Source organism: Pygocentrus nattereri, chromosome 6 (genome assembly GCF_015220715.1).
Source record: "Pygocentrus nattereri isolate fPygNat1 chromosome 6, fPygNat1.pri, whole genome shotgun sequence".
NCBI classification, from domain to species: domain Eukaryota; kingdom Metazoa; phylum Chordata; class Actinopteri; order Characiformes; family Serrasalmidae; genus Pygocentrus; species Pygocentrus nattereri.
This window is the reverse complement of record NC_051216.1, coordinates 18015016-18035242: the sequence shown is the minus strand read 5'-3', so window position 1 is coordinate 18035242 and position 20227 is coordinate 18015016. Positions and strand designations below refer to the sequence as shown.

Genomic DNA, 20227 nt, shown 5'->3' with positions numbered 1-20227 from the left:
CTTGAGCCAACTGCCGAGAGTATGGTCAATAATTGACGATTTAAATGCACAAGTAATTTGTCTACCAACCTGTTTTCTTTCAGTGAGTTTTCTTTTAATGTGTATGTTAATCCATGTCCTGAATAGTTATAGTAACAGTAGACTTTAAGCTACTTCACCTGGATACGCTTTAGATATCTTATTATTTTAACACAACAATTTTAGTTCTAACAGAGTTCTTTCAGAGAGAAAGCTATATCCAGCTTAAGCAGGCACAGCAGGAAGTGTGATGTCAATCCGCGATGGCTAAGAGACTTGTGACTTTATGGCCACTTATGAAATTCTACAGTGGGGTGCATCTGGACTGCCTGTGTGAGAAAATAAGTTAGGACTGCTAAATTTAATACAGTAAACAAATAAAATCTTAGTTCTCAGTATACATATTCCATTAGTTACGCATCTCTGATTATAGATTCCCTCAATTTAGTTTTGGGGAAGCACAATCATTACTGCAATGCAGGTTCGATATGGTTTCAAAAAAGGAGCCTTTCATTACAGGTAAATCTTCGTTCTGATGAAGTGCACTTGCTACTGTAGCTGAAACTCTCTGCTGATCTACCTGAAGTTTTAGTTACAGTTTTGAGTTACAGATCATATTCCTTTAAAATGTACTAAAGTTTAAGAGGGATTAGTTAGCTAGCTTGCATGCAACTAAAATATAGACCAACCAACCATTTCAAGTTATTTTGTCTATTTTCTTTAAATAACACAAAGACTGCATGTAGACACTTCTGTTCTGTTCTTCAGGTAAAAGACTTTTCTATAATGAAATGACTGTAATTTTTAATTAAAATGCAATGTCCACATATCATAATGAAGTGAAAGTTGTTTGTTTTCAGCACCCACCATCTATAAACATCTCAGCCAAACAAAGAGGGACTGCAAATGTAACAACACAGGTGGGTTAAATAGTAACAGACAGAGGGACTAGTCATAACAGTCTCTAAAGAGTCTGAAAAGTTGATGCAAACACAATTAATTACAATTAATACTGCTTTCCTTGTTTTCTTATGGACGCTTGGCTGTAACACCACATTACAAATAACTGTCTGTACTTCATTCTTGCTAACTTTCACTGTGAGCTATTTACATGCTTTAAATGGTGCTCTATAGCAGCCAACAAGTGGGTGATCAGAATAATATAGAAGAGTTCTATGACATATACTCAGTACAAGTTATCTAACACACAGAAATGGGAACATGAAGTAAACAGAACCACATTATACTTAAATCTTTACAACTACAAAAGAAGCCATGCCACATTTTACCTCGTGTTAGGTTGTGCCCCACTCTCTCCTACTAACAAAATGCTCTAATCACATGCACACACACTGCAACACACTTTTAATTACAGCCTTGAGAAGTAATAAGATGATTTTTCACTGGCCAATTACCATAAATATTCAGTCCACCATGAGGTCTAATCTGGACATGAAAAATGTATACTGTATAATGCGCGAGTGGTACAATGCAAGTAGGGTTCAATGTCAGGCAGAAACAACTGGGTGTTTCTCTGCACATGTACACACAGATTAAAACCAGACTAAAGAGCTGTCCTCCAGAGGATCTGGAGGGAGAGTACTGTATCCAATAATGTTCACATACACTACTGGATAGGTGTAAATTACCATCAATTTCAGACCCATTAACCAGTTAGCCTCCTGTAAAACAAGCCATGTTTTTTTAAAACCAGTTAAGAATCTCTTGAAGCCAAATGGACACATCTGGTAACTGTTTGTGTGTAGGATTGGGAAGGTTTTAGTATAGGACAGCATAGTCCAGTCTTTATTACTCTCCATTGTCATCCCCTTATCACAAGGCTGCAGGGTATCATCCTGGCTCAAGCAGCCAGTGGCCAACAGCTGCATGGTCACCCTCACATCCACTCACCACTGGCCACTAATACAGCCATGGCCATTGGCCAGCGACTTCCACTGGCCAGTAGAATGTAGCAAATAATGAAGCCACAGAAAATGGAAGATGGCATCCATGCTGGCTGATATCAAACTAAATGTGCCTCTAACATTGGGGGGCCCATCAGACTCCATATACACACACAAACACATATGTATGTATGTATGTGTGTGTATTATATATATATATATATATATATATATATATATATATATATATATATATATATATATATATATAGAGAGAGAGAGAGAGAGCGAGCGCGCGAGAGAGAGCGAGAGAGCGAGAGCGAGAGAGCGAGAGAGAGAGAGAGAGAGACCGAGAGAGAGAGAGAGAGCGCGAGAGAGAGAGAGAGAGAGAGAGCGAGAGAGAGAGAGAGCGCGAGAGAGAGAGAGAGAGAGAGAGAGAGAGAGAGAGCGAGAGAGCGAGAGAGCGAGAGAGAGAGAGAGAGAGAGAGAGAGAGAGCGTGCGAGAGAGAGAGAGAGAGAGAGAGAGAGAGAGAGAGAGAGAGAGCGAGAGAGCGAGAGAGAGCACAATAAGATATTTTCTTAAATAAGGGCAACCAGGTCATCTTGTATTTCATCATATGCATAATTTAATAATGGTCAGAGACTAAATCAGATGGCCACACAGCACCAGTGATGCATAATGAAAATGGCAACCTGCACTTACCTGTCTACCATGCGCCTTGATGAGCCTGCCAAAATGCCATCCATGTGTAAAGAGGATAAGCACAGGTAGCATTTTCATTTGTTAGTACAAAGGGTACAGTGTGTGCACTTACGCTGGGTTATAAAGCTCATTTTCACTTTATTTATAATCTTGGGAAAAAAGAGGTCAAACCCTCATTTAAATGGTGCAGACTTACAGAAAACATAAGTAAATGAATGAATGAATGGAAAATATTACCCCTTAAAAAACTGTCATTTAATAGTATTTCTCACTTGTAAATTATATGTCCAAAACTATCACAGCCTTGTCTAAACAGTGAATTCAGCTGCTTTAACATACACCCACTTTTGACACAGGCATTCAACTGAGAATGCATAGCTTGTATAATTTCCATAGAATAGCACTGCCTATAGTTCAGGAATTACATTGCATTTTATAGCATTTTACCTCAGGTTAGGACATCATAATACTTGCTTGAATCAAAATCAAAACAATGTTAAAAATGTTAGCTAGACAGCAACTGATCAAAAAAGGCAAAACAAAACTAAAGTTAGATCAAGTTGGAAAAAATGATTGTGTCAGAACCTTGTGCATTTTTCCATGGCATAGTCACTCAGTTCAGTTTCCATTTCCCAAAGCTCTGGCATGCAAGCTATGCTAATGTTATTCCTTCTAATACAGCCTACTGTTCAACTCTGCCTCATTATTGACCAGCGCTGCAATGCTTTATTAGACACATTTTATCAACATTAACACACAGGAAATAAGAGGGGGTGGGTGAAAATACGTCTTCAGAGATTTTTTGAACTTCAGATTTAGGGAAAAATCATTCTCAAATATGAAACCTGCATTTTACACTATAAATAAATATAACTCCACTTTGCCACTTATAATGAACTTGTTATGCTGTCTGTCACATCTGCCTAAAACAATATCACTGTATTTTCAGTAGAATGAATAACAGTACAAATGAAAGTTTAACACAGACATTTGGAGACTGTTGCAGATGTCCCACAGTTAGAAACTGATTACTAGAACTGTTATTCTGTAATGGGTACTGTCCTGAATTCAGTCCTAACTGAATTTGTAAGAGTGAATAAAAATCTGTGCTACAGCCCCTCATTTCTCCCTCTAGTCACCTTAATTTGCTAAAATATATTGAATACAAGCTACTGTGTTGTTAGGGTACAGTACACACTGACCTTCCAGTGTAATAGCGAGGTAATATATGAAGGCAGTTTATGGAGAATGGCTCCATAAATTATCAGTGGTGGCCTCTTCTTACACTGAGAGAAGGCCACCCCCAATTTCCTATAACACCACAATGATAAGTACTGTATTTATTACCAGCTATAAAATTAAAAGCTAAATCATAATTTTGGTCCTGTTGACTGCTATGTAATCTCAGTTTTTTTTTTGGCTCCCCTTTCCTCACATCTCTTTCTCCAACTACTGTCCATATGGATGATATGGGATGATTTCATGATCTCTTTGACCCATCAATTCATTATTTTTACGTTAAATACTGCAATAACACCTGTAAGTTATGCCTTTGTTTTGTCCGGAGCTTAAACTTTTTTTTTAACTGAAGCAACCACAAATGTGCTTGTTTCAATGACGAATAATTAATATTGAATACAGTCATTGTTTCAATACTGATGGCAATTACTCGTAACGGCCAACCACGCCAACACTGAACGAAGATAACTTCAGTTTGTGCTGGATTCCATCACCACGCCCCCACCGCCCCTTGCGCCCAAACCTCTCTAATCCCTATTCCCTGTCTCACTGCAATTACTGCTCCTAAAAACACACACACTTTTTCAGTAACCTTTACATCCCTCACCCCATCAAGCACTGACAGGCCAGTGCTGGACTGCTTATCTCCTCAGAACAACAGGCCACATTAGAATGATTGCACAGAGATGGAAGAGTTAGCCACACCGGGCACACTGACTATCACTCTGCAGACACCCGGGAGAGAGAGCGAGAGAGAGCGAGAGAGAGCGAGAGAGAGAGAGAGAGCAAGAGAGAGAGCAAGAGAGAGAGACCAAGTCAGCCTAAGTCGGATTAGCCGAGGTGAAGGCTCTAGCAACGCTGTCTGATGAGTAGTGACGGTTCACCTTGAGAAAGACAAGCTGAGCTGAGCTGGAAAAACTTTAAGCAAAGCCATGTGTCCCACCACACACAGGCTGAAAGGTACAGATAGAGGCATGCTTGAAAATCAGCTAAAGCCTCCTTTCTCTTTCTAGTCACCTTAATTTGTTAAAGCGATCGTTTAATGAGAAGCAACATTTTTACATGAATGGAGCTACGAAGCTGCTGTATTTGACTAATAATAGTAGCTTGAGAAATAGACATATTCATGCCTTAATATGCTGCTGCTACTGTTTAACACAGTACAGTGTAATCAAAAGTATATGTAAAACCATTTTTCTGGACAGTAAGAATTCATACAAAAAAACATTAAAATTTGAATAACCATTTTTGTTTATAATGCTCCTAAAAACATACACCAAAAGAAAGTCCAGTATTTCCAGTTACCATCCAATACCTAATCTATCTAATTAATCCTTCAATAAATTAAATTAGGGATGAGGCTGATGAAATTTAACAAATGCACTCAATGACTGGCATGACTGTGTACTTGAACACAATATTTCACACAGCAATATAGGCAATATATTCATATTCTGTTCTCAACATGCTTTGAAGCGGGTGGGTGATGATGTAAGATTGTAGTTAGCCCTATGTTACTGAAGGCACATCCATCAATGTTCCATCACAGGCTGAAAGCACATAGAGAACATTCCAAACTACTTTCATTCAAAAATAAACTAGCTTTACAGGATGTTTAGTGCAGCCAGGAGCCAATTTAAAGTGAATTAAACTGGATCCTGGAGACCATGTTTACACTAGTCAAAGCACAACTGTTTATTTACTCGAAGGTAAAAGTAGGAGGTTTCCACATCTAATGAAAATGAGGTGCAATAATAGAAGTTACCGCTTCAGATGAGCTAATTTTAAAGTTAACACTGAAGCTATCAGAGTAGTGTTAAATGATGGGGAAGACTCAGTTTCATTTACATGAGATCTTTCTGCAAACTTTAAGGAAACAATACAAAGAACGGCATATGTCCACTAATCATCTTTTTCATAGAATGTTTTTAATTGCATATCTGAGCTTGTTACAGTCCTGCTTAATCTGACAGACAAGTCAAGTTTTCAGCTAAGCTAAGAAAAGCCAAGTCACCACAACATTTATCTGTGATGCTATTTTTCATCATATTAAAATGTGTGTTTTTTTTTTTCTTTTTTCTTTCAGCAAATCCAGTTTAAAGCCCCAATCCAGTTTCACCTTTCGGTCCTACAACTTGGTCTTACTATTGGCCCTACACAAGGTTACTTCAGAGGCACAGTCCATCCATTGTATTATCCTAGTTTATTATCTTTTCGATGTATTTTGGCCCTTTTCTTCTTAACAACCATAAAAAATGCGCTAGAGGTATGTTGATCTCTCTGTAGCTAACTAGTTGATTTCCCATTCCACATTAAATGGTGCAACGTCTCCAATGCCTGCAGCACCAGAATGTAACTGCTGCACCATTTAAGGTGGAATGGGAAACTGAAACAAGAAACTGGCGAATAGCTGACTTCAGCTTAATATCAACAAAGAATTAGGAATGGGTGATAATAAATAATTGTCACATCCCTTTCTCTTTGCAGGCATTTGATAACTAAATATCTAAATAACTATCTAATGACAACTAAATAACTAAAGGCCAGCAGTGAGGTTGCTGAACTTTACCCTCCTTCGCTATAACTGCTGACTGGCAGGGTCGCCTACAGAGCACTGCTAGTAGCCTGTTAATGAAGTAATGTTCTTTTTTTTTTATTTGAGGGTCGTCCCATTTCCTCAGGAAATATTTCAACCACTACATTTGAAAATAAGGGGTAGGAGTAAAAATAAAATTTGGGCCCAAGTTTATCTAACCTTAGAGCCAGTGTAAGTCTGTATATTACTAGTTTAGTCACTGAGCAGTGAGTGTGGTCTTCTACATTTAGTTTAATCTCAAAGTGTTTCAGATTCAAGAATGTAATAAAAACAACATCCATATGATCCGAATAGCATACATCAGGCATTATTTGTTAGTAACAACTTTCCACCATTTCAGTCTAAAATTCTGACGAATTTACTACCCCCACCGTTCTCACTGTGTAGATTTGTTTTGGGGAGTGCTGTTAAAGCTTTACTTTGCTTGGCAAAGGAAGCAAAGTTTACAGATAATTGTGATGAGCTGAGAGGCATGTCAATCATAATAACGCAAAGGTCAGTAGTTGTACATAATGTAGCTAATTACTTATTAGCTAAACTACCAATGTAGCTCTAGAGTCTAGAGACTGAAAAAGCAAACTTTGAACATCTTGGGTAATATCAAAACTGTTCAAATTAAATTCTCACAAAAGCCTCTGATTTCTTCCCTTGCTTCGTTGTGCAGCTCTCTGCTGGAGTGCACAGTGTGTGTTGTGGCAGCAGCGCTGTGTATGGCAGCGCTCCTTGGCTCTCCCAGCAGCCGGCCAAATTAAAACAATTAAAAACTTAATTGCCCGTTAGGCAGAGCCTGCGGGGATGCCTGCACTCTGATTTGTTGAATCAATCATGCAGCTTGCCCTCTGCAGCAGCACGGTCAGAGGCTCCACCCTCCTCAGGAACGGCGTCGTGAACAGGATGGGCAACAAATGGCCATGCAGGCAGGAGCTAGCATCAGTGCCCAACACGATGCAGATTAAACCTGGCAGCGGGCAGAGGGAAGCGAAAGAGCCACTCGGACACATTCACTCACACTTACACAAAACATGCCATATGGAGCCGAGAGCTGACTGCTCCATTTAACAGCAGCCCTACTACACACTCACACACACAGGGCCCCCTTCACTATAATTTGTGCCCAGTAATGTTGGCCGTAGGCTCAAACCTGCTGCGTACCCTGAAACAAACTCCAATAACATTCCATCACATGTCGACCTTGCCATGGCCAGCAAAACAACATAGCATCTCATAACATTTGCCCATTCATCTCAAACGATGCGCAACAACAACAGCCATCAGCCTTCTGCTCCAAGCGAGGGAGAATGGGAGGAGAGAGAGAGAGAGAGAGAGAGAGAGAGAGAGAGAGAGAGTGAGAGAGTGAGTGTGTGTATGTGTGTGTGAGAAAGAGAGAGAAGAAATGAGAGAGAAGCAGAAATTAACTACCTCAGCAGTCCAAATCCCTTCTTCTTTGTCTTCTTATCTGGCTCCTCGGTGGCCTCCTCTGCTTTCTTCTTTTCCTTGTCCTTCCCTTTGCTTTTCAATTTGTCCTTCTTCTTCCCTTTGGCTTTCTTCTTCTTGTCCTTCTTGCTCTCATCGCCCTCCCCGAGGCCTTGGCGCGAGGAGCCGCTGGCTGGGGTGTCCCGTCCTGAGCTTGCCTCAGAGCCCTCATCTGAAAGAAAGGGGGGGGGGGGGGTGTCAGTAGGTCACTCACTGCTTGATCATGCAGTTATACAGCATTTTACCTCCCAGGAGGCTATACTCAGGTTGAAGGATGCAGGAATGCAAATGCTCATTCATAGGCTTTAACAGTAAACTTTAACAGTAAAAACCCATCAGTGGGACCAGATTTATGTTAAACACTTTCATAATAATACTTCTTTTAATTACATAGCACCTTCTTCAAGAGCTTGAAGCTCTCATTAAATTATTAACAAACAAAAGTGGACAGCCATAACTAAAGGTAATTACACACACAGATAAAACAATGCATCTCTAAAAATATCTTTAAAAGACTTCAAAGTATCTGCTCAGATGTAAGGAATGAGCTGACTCTACAAAAGCGGAGCAGCAGAGGAAAAAGGTTCATCATCCACAGAACAAAGACTGGCTGAATGAGTGAGGTATACAAAGACATAACATTTCAGATATGCACTCATGTAGGGTCTTAAAATTAAGAAGTAGCACCTTTTAATTAATCCAGTGAGAAATGGGTAACCAGTGGAGATCTTTCAGTATGGGTTGTTCAAGCCAACACCACATAACATGCATATAAGCTTCAAAGTAGGAACTGAATCATTTATAGTAGTAAATAAAGAGTAAACTGCACAACACAAATCACTATATAATCAGTCTACAGCGTAAGGTTTAACAATTCAGTTTAGCCACATTAAACACTTATCAATAAAACTAAACACTGTGTACTGGTAAGAGAGGTGAGCCAGCAGCCAGAATGTCAACAGTTCAAGGACTGGACCAACCTGCCATTGAACCCGAGGGCAAGGTATTTTGCTGCTGGGTATTGTAATGCTACAGGAATTCAAAGTGTTAATGTCCCAAGAAAAACATCTCTCTCCATTTTTTTTAATGTGATTGTTCTTTTTCTCTCAGTAAGTGATATAAAGAGAAAGGCACATAAACTCCCTCAAAAATCCCTAAAAGGCCAGTTGACATAAGCATCTATTACTAGTCTGAATAGTGAAAGTGTGTGCTTGTAAGAGAAATAAAGACAGAGAGAGTGAGAATACCTGTCAGTATCAAGTGAAGAATATTTGTACATTAAAGAGCTACTCTAGGTCCCAAAACATTTTATGTTTTAAGTATTTAATTGTAATGTAATTTAACCAGATAAAATCAACTGGAGATTTAGAATGTGTATGTGTAGTGAACAGCCACAGTTGCCTGAAGTGCTCATTCTCTGTTGGTGGCAGTGCTGCAGTGATGGGAGCAGGTGTACAATTAGCAGGGCGTCAGCAGATCAGTAAAGCTGCCCTAAGGAGAGAGCAGGACTCCACAGGCCTGGTCACAACCTCCATCCACTACGGTGCACACGGCATTAGAGCAGACAGCAGGATGTCAGCCTACCACTCTAACTAGACAGAGTTTACCACATGTTAACTAGCTACTGGGCTGCACAATTAGCTGTATAAGTGTCTTGATTTCAGTCATACACAGTTGAATAGCATTTGAAGCAAATGTTCATATTTGATCTTTCATGTATGTTACAAGCAACGTAAGGATTTAATATACATTCATATTGCTTAATACACAATAAGTGCATCAAAGAATCATTAAAGAAGTGAGACTCATGATCTTAATTCTAAGCCAATCATGGAGTCATAACCAGACACAACACAGATGTCTGAAGTATTCTTCCTTCCTGCTGCCGTATGTCATTCGCAGTGTTTGGCCAGTATGAGTTATTAAGCTCACCAAGAAAAAGGTCGAACAGAAGTAATTGAGCTGAAAGCTAATGTTGAACTTCAACTGTTTCTCTTCTGTTTAAGCTCAGTTCTGTTTGCAGCAGTCTGTGTGAAATAGCTGAGTTTAAAAGTAGTGCAATACTTTTGCTGTCAGAATACAAGAGATAAATCAGAAACCCAACAGCCCAAAAATGTCCTCCCCGCTGAGCCCAGTACTGACACACACACGCATGCATGCAGACTGTTCGGTTCGAGGGCGAACCAGTTCTACGGGGGCTCTATCCAAGGCCGTGGTGGAGGCAACATCCGCTTCCCTGTGGCCCACGCATGGCGTAAACAAACGCGGAACAGCCGCTTAAATCCGCATGGAAGCGGGATGATTTTAAAAAAAAAAAAAAAAACACAAAACAACAACAACAACAAAAAAAACGGCGGCATTATTCATAAACACGGCGCATCCTCAAAGGGCTGCTTCAGAGCTCGCCGCGCACTATCACGCATCCCAACTCGCTTTTGTTCCCATCCGCGCACTGCCTGCCTATTAATCCACCACACAACACAGCGAGCGGCAAGCAAAAAGCGCAGAAGAGAGAGGGACAAACAGAAAGGAAGGAGAAGAAAGCGAGAAAGAGGGGCGGGGGGATCTTTTGGGTATAATTCCCGCAACACAACACAAAAACCACTATATATATATATATATATATATATATATATATATATAAAAAAAAAAAAAAGTCGAAGCACTCTGACAACAGCACTTTGGGAGCATTACCTGCCGTCAGAACATGCCAATATATCAAAGCTGTAATTGAGCCGCGTGGAGTTCAAAGGAATCCAATGGAAACCGTTTCAAAGCAAACTAAATCTTGCCCTTAATTCTTCTTTTATTTGCTATCCATACTGATGTATGCTGCATCATGAGGCTTTTTAAAGCTAAATGGAAGGGGGATTAATAAGAGCTTCTGGGTCATGTACAGTTTTCTGTTATGAGCAGTTGTTTCCACTGTGTATTTCTGCAAGTCAATCACACTCATAATGCCACATGCATGGATTGCTGTACAGCAGACATGCTGCACTCATACTTCCAGCAGTGCAGCAGGACATGACAGTGCGCTGGGAAAAAAAATATCATGCATTGAATGCTTTATTTGAATGCATATATTTCCACATAAATAACATATTTCAACACAGTTATTGCTTAAGGTAAGTACACAAAAGTCAAAATGTCAAGAATGTATTGAAGTAATAAAATGTAATTGTGTACACACTTTGTTTCTGAGTAGGGAAACATGGCTGTTTTTGTTTTTCTGAAGTTAGCAATAAAATAAAGATAAAATTGTTCTGTGAAAAATGAGTTGATTATGTAGTAATTCAGTTAGTATTATACCATATTAGGTTTAGGGCAGTGTTGAATATTAAATGTTTAATGACTGATTATAAGGTTTATTTCTTAAAGACTAAGAGTATTCTATATAAACAGATTATTAAAAAATAAGTTTAAGAGCATGTTTGATACACTGTCCTCTAAAATGTCTCTAAACTGACTGCAGTGGTACATGTGATAACTATCCCCACCATACGTGTGATAAACAACCATATAAGGCTGTCACAGCAGGCTTATTAATGACATTCACACATCAGGGAAGAGCATAAACACTGATACCATCCTTTTTGCCCTCTTTTTACTGATCAACCTGCTTGAAGTATATTCATATCCTCTACATTAATAACAAAAGCATCTGAATCCAATATTTCCATTGTGATGGGGAAAACAGAAATACTTAGACCTTAGGTTATAACCTTTCTGGTTGGAAGGAAGGCAAGGGAAGATCTATAAACCTTGTCTGCAAAGCTTAATGGGGAGTTCCAACAAGTTTTCAAAATGTGTTCATAAATCAATCATTAAGACCTAGGCAGTCATATAGAGCATTCAGTGTGATGGTGTTAGGAATCAAAGGTAGTGACGTAAATAATGCGAATATAGTCCTTTTATTTACTATCCAAAATGACAATTGAACCTTCACAGACACAGCCAGTGTATTTATGACTATCTTTTGTAATAACTTTATATGAGGAAGCTTTAAGGGCTTTAAACACTTTAGACACCTTGTTCTCATCACCATCACTGGGAACAATCAGACTTGATATGTTTTTCTAGAATGGAGTATTTCACATTTCACCAATGGTTGTTTATGCCTTAATGCTTTAATTATGAAGACACTTTGAAACATTAGTGAAACTGTACCATATGAGCATGCCTATCAATAGCTCCTCATGGTGTACCAAATAAAACTGACAACCAACCCCATGTTCACCTCCACAAGGACAAACAGACCAACATGTGTAAGGGCTTCAGCAAAGCCGCTTAAACAAGACATTATTGATTGAGGCTAGAAGGACAACTCTGTCATGGCTATAGATGTGAAGATGTGTGCACATGTACACACACAAACTCTGTCACTGGCTGGAGTATGGATTCATAGGCTTGTTCCCTGGACACGGAAGGATTAGCAGCCCATAGCACGGACGCTAATGAGATGTGAGAGAAACACTATGTGCCTAATTACTGTCCCCCTCACTGCTGTTGTCCTACGTCCTGTGTATGTGTGTTACGTGTGTATGTGTGTTTGTGTCTGTGAACGTGTGTGAATGATCTCCAACCATCTCCACATCTTGGTAAACACCAGCTGTGTTCACGCTGAATGCATCGTCAACAAGAGAGAAGAGGGAAAAAAAGGAAGCAAGCTGATAATTTGTGTTAATGAGAAAGCTAATTCTGAAAGTTTGTTTTGAAGATATGCACTCATAATTAGGTCAACTGAAGCTGCATGTTAAGAACAGAGAGTGCAGAAAGCAGCTCAGGAAAGAGTTCTGATCTCAGATCTGCTCACACTAGCCAGAACAGTGCACTGAAAGGTAAAACTGACCCCAATACAAGATATTAGAATACTGCTGCAAAGATTTCATTGCATTACTGAGATCAGGAACTGATGTTGGATGAATAGGTCTGGATCACAAACACCATTCCAACGGATCCCAAACATTGCATGGAGCTTTACCACTTTTCCACTGCCTAATACTGGGGGGCTTTATACCTCTTGAGCAGACCCTTGACTTTGGGCATGGTGACCTTAAGTTCATATTCAACAGCTCCAGAGACACTCAGCCTTTTGGCAATGCTTTTCAATGGAGAATAAACAAGCTTCACACTTCATGTTATATAATAAATAACTCAAAAACCAACAAACATTCTATACGATCAATGCATTTTCCAATAGATAAACACTTGAAACGGTTACCTAATCACAAGTCAGAAAAGTATAGAGGGTTAATGAATGCATATGCTGTTAACAATCGTTCATTTAACATGCATGCAGCAAAATGGGTGACATTTGTAAAAATGCCTATATAACCTGGTTACAGTAAGTAAACATTTCCAGTACAGGACTATTGTACCATTTCATATGAATGGCCCGCACATGCAGTTTGTAGCAGTCTAGCTGTCACAACACTAATATCACACAGAGGTAGTGTGCGTGGAGAAAAAAAGGATTTAGGTTTATATTGAATGGAGTGGTATTGGAGCAATGTTGAAGCAAGAAAGTACACCGTCAGTTTGAAAATATTCCATGCTCCAGGCAAAATCACACCACTTCTTTCATAGTCTGGTGTGTGTGAAACTGAAGTTGTGTGTCAGTAATGGAAGCACTTTAAAGTGGTTAAATGCGCTATTTAGAAGAACTGTCTGGATACTTTTGAACATACAGTATATTGCCTCTGATATCAGTGTATTTCTTACCCATAAAAGTCTCACACAGAACACGGATTTGTGTGTGTGTGTGTGTGTGCGTATTGGAGGAGGGGCTTCAGGCTGGTGTTCCTCAGCTGTGCTGTGTCTGTCAGTACCTGCCTGTTTCACACTGACCATAATGAGCAACATCTCTGCTCTGTCACACTCCTCTCTCTATGTCTGTGTCTGTGCTCTATCCGCTCTCACAGGATGGCCAATTAAACTGGTGTTAGGAAACAGGAAGCACATGACAGGGACAAAGACGCTCATTTTACTCCCCATTTTTCTCCCCCACTGACACATAAATACTATAGCACACACAACAGAGCACAAAGACCACACCACAATACATAACGGAGCATAGGAGAGGAGAAAGCAGGAATTAGATGACTAAGCACAACATGACAGACACACCATCACACAGCATGACACGGCATGGCATGGCATGGCTATAGCTCACAAAGCTGTAGCTTTGGCTTCCAGCTGTACTTCAGATCAGACCTGAAGAATGATAGTCACGTTTATGAGAATAAAAGCAGTGAAGCCATAAATAGACCATATAAAGACAGAAAAGCTACATTCACATTATAGGGTTAAAGTCATAAATCAAATTGTCTGTCTAATTATGACAGATATCAGAACAAAGCACTTTATTAGCGTGGAATTATTACTCAAAACTAAACCAATCCCACTGCAAGTTGCAGAAGACAAACATAGGCTAATGAGCCAAATCTTGCAAGTTTTGAGAACCACAAGAGGAATGGGCAATTCACACAACTTTTAGCACCTGCACAAAGGAAACAAACTTAGAGGACTGATCGGGATACCACTTTAAAATAAGACTACCTTTATAAGGCATTCAAGAATGGTTGAAAGCTAATTTATTAATGGTTATTAGATAGGTCATAAAATCATTAATAAGAATCTCACACATTAAAAAAAAAGGATAAAAGTGAGCTGTTATACCTGATGAATATCAATATGCGATAAAGCTGTGGGGTTTAAAGCTGACTGTGAAGTCAGACGACAAAGTAAGACCAGTAAATATGAAAGTCTGAGCTTTAAAAGTATACATGCATGAGGGTTTACTATTATGATTCATCCATTGTAACTGCTTAATAATGACTTTAATGTCTTTATGAACTAATTAATAACCATTAACAAACTCATTAAACTTAAAACATAATCAATAAACTTAAAACATTCATTATAATGGTAGATTTACTGTAAAGTGGTACCCTGTTCGGCAAACGCACAAGGATATCTTGTTTACTTATTGCAGTTTCAAAAACAATTCAGGAAGAGTTTTTTTTTCTTTCTTCAAGTGGGAAATCATACTTGGTTCCTGGTTTAGCGACTAGGCCTATATCTCATTCTGAAAGGTTACTGATGAGTACTGCTTGCTACGAGCATTTAGCCAGACAAACAATCTTTTGTTTCCCATTGGGCAGTGCATGAACCAGATCCAGTTTAAATTCTCCTTGAGAGGTGAGTTTCTGAGAGCTGTGGAGATTTCAGAGTGTAGTTTACATCAGACAGTTGGTGTACATTTGTGGACAGAGTGCCTGAAGCTTAAACCACAGCATCTGCTGCCCCAGCCTCTATTAACAAAAAAACAAACAAAAAAACTTTTTTTTAAAATATGGAAATGAAGATTAGCCAACTAGTCGACAACTTTTTTTGAGTCAACAAGTAAAGATGAGTAGTATATGAAACATAACTATCTAGCTATCTAGACAGCTAGTAGACAGGATACACAAGTTTTTATTAAGAGTACAGAATGATATCAGGAATCAGTGCACTGCCAGATACACAACACACACACACACCTATAAAGATGAACAACTAGAAAAAGCAGGGAAAATAATTAAGCTGGAAGCACTGGGAGTCAACAGTAATACCATATTACAAACAAAGGGCAGACAAGGTCAATAAATACACAGACAAGAAATGAAAAACAGCTGGAAGTAATGATTAATGGGAGGGGTTACACACCAAAAAGAGGGGCTTGGGTGATGAGGAGACAAGACAGAATTAGACATAGAAAGAAAAGTAGCATGTCCAGGAGTTCACACTACTGACAGATACTGCATGTGTCACTTACAAATACAAATTTTGTTCAAAACCCTCTAAAAACAAACACACAAACAAAAAGCTGTATTGATTCAGCTTACCATCATCATCATCGGGCGGGCCGTCATATGATTTATCAATGGCAGCACGGAAGCTCTCATTGCAGCCTCGGCCCCTCACCATGTGGGGACGGGGTCTGTGGAAGGGCAGCAGGTCGCTCTTCTGGGCCTCGGTCACGGCTGTCTGCAGACTCTCCAGAGAACTGGACTTCTTTAGACCCAGCGTAGGACCCAGCTCTACTCCAGAGAACACTAGCAGAGAGGAGAATACAAATGAGTTTCCCCTTATTTGTGAAATCTACAATGGTACAGCAAATACAATTTCATTATTTTTAATATGTAATGAAATTTGACTCCAAGACTGTAGGTAACATGTGTAGAGCACAAGTGCATCAGACATGGAGTGTGGGGTACTGAATCTGTTCTGTGGCATGTGGCACTATTAGCCTGCTAGCTAAGCATTAGCACCACAGCCAGTTCTACTATGCTGTTCTTGTTAGCACTGTTTTAAAATAAGCAATTATTGTTATTCAATTGATAGTTTAACATTTATAAGTGATGAATTCAAGATTGTGTTTATTTATTGTTAGCTTGTTTATGTAAATAAAAAAAATTATGCTTTTTAAAATTTGGTAGTTTATTAAATGTGGAAAGGAAACACGACTTGGTCACAATGTAAAATTCCAATTATAATTAATATCATATATAAATATCGTCGAGATCATTCCCAATGTTAACAGGATATACCATCCTACCTTAAAAATAAATCTTTATTCATTTACACTTTGTGTTTCTTATTTATTTACAACCACATTTCCAAAAAAAGTTGGGATGCTGTGCAAAATGTAAAAACAAAATTCAATGATGTGCAAATTATTTAAACCCTTATTATTTAAAAACGTTTTCACTGAAAACTCTACAAAGACAACAAATTAAATGTTGAAACTGAATTTTATATATATATATATATATATATATATATATATATATAAAATCTATATTATATGTATATAATCTTGAATCTAATGGCAACATGTTCCAAAAAAGTTGGGACAGGTCCATGTTTGCCACTGTGTTTCATCACCTCTTCTTTTAGCAATACTCTGTAACCGTTTGGAAACTGAGGAGACAAACTGCTGTAGTTTTGAAAGTGAAATATTTTTTCCATTATTGCTTAACTTAAGATTTTAGGGACTCATCAGTTCAGGGTCTCCCTTTGTCATATTTTTCATTTTATAATGTGCCATAGTGGTGACAGGTCTGGACTGCAGGCAGGCCGGTTTAGCACCTAGACTCTTTTAATAAGCAACAATGCAGTTGTAATACATGCAGAATGTGGTTTGCCATTGTCTTGCTGAAATATGCAAGGCCTTCTCTGAAAAAGACATTGTCTGGATGCCAACATACAGTGCATTTCCAAAAGTATTCACTCACCCATTCAAATCACTGAATTCAGGTGTTCCAATCACTTCCTTGGCCACAGGTGTATAAAACCAAGCACCTAGGCATGCAGACTGCTTCTACAAACATTTGTGAAAGAATCGGTCGTTCTCAAGAGCTTGCATGCAGATATTTCTCTAGATTCTCTAGTCTTTTAATGGTTTATGTCCTGTAGATGACGAAAAGCAAAAGTTCTTTGCTCTTTTATGTTTAGAAATGTTATTCTTGAATTGTTGCACTATTTGTATTTCACAGAGTGGTGAACCCATCCTCATCTTTACTTCTGAAGGTCTCAGCATCTCCGGGATGCTCATTTTATACATAATCATGTTATTGTCCTGTTGCCGATTAACTAACAGGTCTCTCTTTTTTTTTTACACAACTTTACCAGCCTTTTGTTTCCCCTGCCCCAACTTTTTTAGAATGTGTTGCTGGCATTAAAATCAAAATAGGCATATATTGAACTATACCAAATGGAAAAAAGACTTACTAAGACTCCAAAAGCCTATTTTTAGTCTACGGTGGGACTGTGCTAGAGTTCTACTCGGGTAATGGCCCAGTTAGTAAACTTGGTGCCATAATGTCGGGTGTCGCGGCCTTGCCACTTCAAGTAGATATTTTATTTAATCATTTATTTATTTTTCTTACAAAAGGATTTATGTGATGCTGAAACCAAATGGAACCTGTTGTAATCTATTCTGAGATGTTTATTTTATTTTACTTTACTGAATGTCTGTGCAATGTTTAGATTAGAAAGTTTATTCTAATTACCCTCTGATGTATAGTTGTATGATCTGCTCTGTTGTTGTTAAAAATTTAATAAAAATTTAAGTTCTAAAAAAAAAAAATAGGCATGTCTCCATTTCAAAATTTTATAAGCTGTCTTTAGGCATTTCCAATGAAATGTAGGGTTTAAATTATTTGCACACTATTGCATTTTGTTTTTATTTACATTTTTTTTTTTTTACAGCATCCCAACTTCTTTGGAAATGGGTTGTATTATTTTAATCCAAGACAAACACATTTGTCTCTTAATATGGATGCCGATTAAGGATGCTGAGTCAATAGCTAGAGCATTTCCCTCAGGTACATCAAGTTAATGAAGAAAAAGTTAATAATGACTGCAATGTTTAGGGTGGGTAAGTAAGTGAACATAAGAGTGACAGAAAGCGAGTGTATGTCTGTGTGTGTACTGTTTGAGAATGAAATACACAGGGTTAACTCCCCTCTGCCTCCGTACTGTCCTGCTCTTATTAAAATGAGTTTTTAAACATGCCTCAGCAGGGAGTGATGAGTGAGGAGGCTGAGGCACAGAACAGCATCTCCATCCATCAGGACCACCCCTGCACCTCCCTATCCCTCCATCTCTGCTTTCCACCAGCCAACCCCCCTTCCTTGCTCTGCTTTTCCTGCACCCAAACCATTAACTAAAGCGCTGCCGCTCCCACGGTGCATGCAGGAGTGAGGAAATCAGCGTATCGACAGTCGCCACGCCCTGCAGAAATTCCAATCAGGCTGTACTGGATCTCTGGTTGCTTAATGGCCATTTAAATGAAAGAGGAAGAGGGATCTGTCTTTAAATCTGAATGGCCATGGTTGGCCAGAGGAGACCAAGAGTCCAACTTTACTGCTTCTTGCAGACAGCACTATAACACAGGGGAACTGAAAACATATGTGCAATTCTGTACACGACACACGATTTTGGAACATTGCTGCAAGAACTTGATTGCATTCATCCACAAGAGCATTATTGAGGCCAGGTACTGATGCTGGATGATTAGTTCTGGATCACAAACTCCACTCAACTCATCCCAAATACTCAATGGTGCTCCATCAGTCTGGAGTGTGCAATTTCACTGCTCCACAGCCCAATGCTGCCTTGCTTTATACCCTTTAGAATGGTGATTAAGCTCATGAGCAGCTGCTCCACAGCTCACCATTCTATTGGCAATGTCTGTCTATGAAGAATATATAACCTGCATGTGCAAAATTGAATGCCTAGATCAGCACCTTAGTAAATCTACAAAATAGAAGACTTGTATATATACTTGCATATAAATCAGATAATAGGTTTTCTACATAACACTTTAAAAAATAAACCATTAGTGTTTCTCATTACCTTCAGAGAACATGCTTGGAATACATATTAGAGATGTCATGGCTCTTCAGGACTTTCAAAGAGAAAAAGCCTAGTTGACAAGGTGAGTGACAGTGAGCGAGTGCATAAGTAACAGAAAAAGAAGGAAAAGAAAGACGTAGGTGCTGCTGGACTCCTGAGAGCCGGTGACTTGTGGTGCTGGAGCAGGGGGATGGAGAACAGGATGTGTGTGAAATGAAGGATATAAATAGCACGCCACTGCCACCGCTGTATGACACAGACTGAACTGAGAAAAAGAAAAGAAAAAAAAAGGTGGTTGATAGCCTATCCTTCTATCATTATCGTGATGGACTGCAACACAACACACATATCGAGTATATCATGGGTACCTTCGGTACTTCCAGGGTAATGAACAATTTTATCCGTTATAAGGTGGTAGTAACTGCTAAGAGTGTAACAATGTGTTGTGACACTGAGACACATATGTAAAGCTGAGGCAATGTGGATCATGGAAAATAGACTTTCTATTAATTATGCTATCTATTGCAAATGCATTTTTTTGAACATCACAGCACCAGATCCAATCAACAATTCACTGCGGTGCTCCTCCTGCGTCCCATCACTAGTGTTGTTAGTAAGCTGTGCAACAACATGATTGCCATCATTTTCCTTCATTTTCTTCCAAATATTGTGAGGGCACCAAATTGTGAACTCAATTACAAGAACAGAATCTAATCATGGGCTGAGTGTATTATCACACACCTAGTAACAGTATATAGTGCATAGTAATATGTAGCAAATTAGAGTATTTGCTGAGTTTAAAATATTGCATAAAACTTTTGCAAAGGACACTTTTTACATTATTTTTTAAAATATATTAAATTTAGTGATTTTGCATTTTATATATAGTGT

General features: G+C 38.9%; 1 protein-coding gene across 5 annotated transcripts in view; it reads right to left on the bottom strand.

Annotated features, from left to right (window-relative positions):
• pard3bb (par-3 family cell polarity regulator beta b) overlaps positions 1-20227 on the bottom strand; it is a 330914-nt gene that overhangs the window by 105021 nt on the left and 205666 nt on the right. For all 5 annotated transcript variants that reach the window (XM_017691685.2, XM_017691687.2, XM_017691688.2 and 2 more), the window contains 2 exons: positions 15820-16029; positions 7880-8105 (listed from right to left, as the gene is read on the bottom strand). In XM_017691685.2, coding sequence (XP_017547174.1) covers positions 7880-8105; positions 15820-16029 — 436 coding nt within the window. The remainder of the gene's footprint in view (positions 1-7879; positions 8106-15819; positions 16030-20227) is intronic.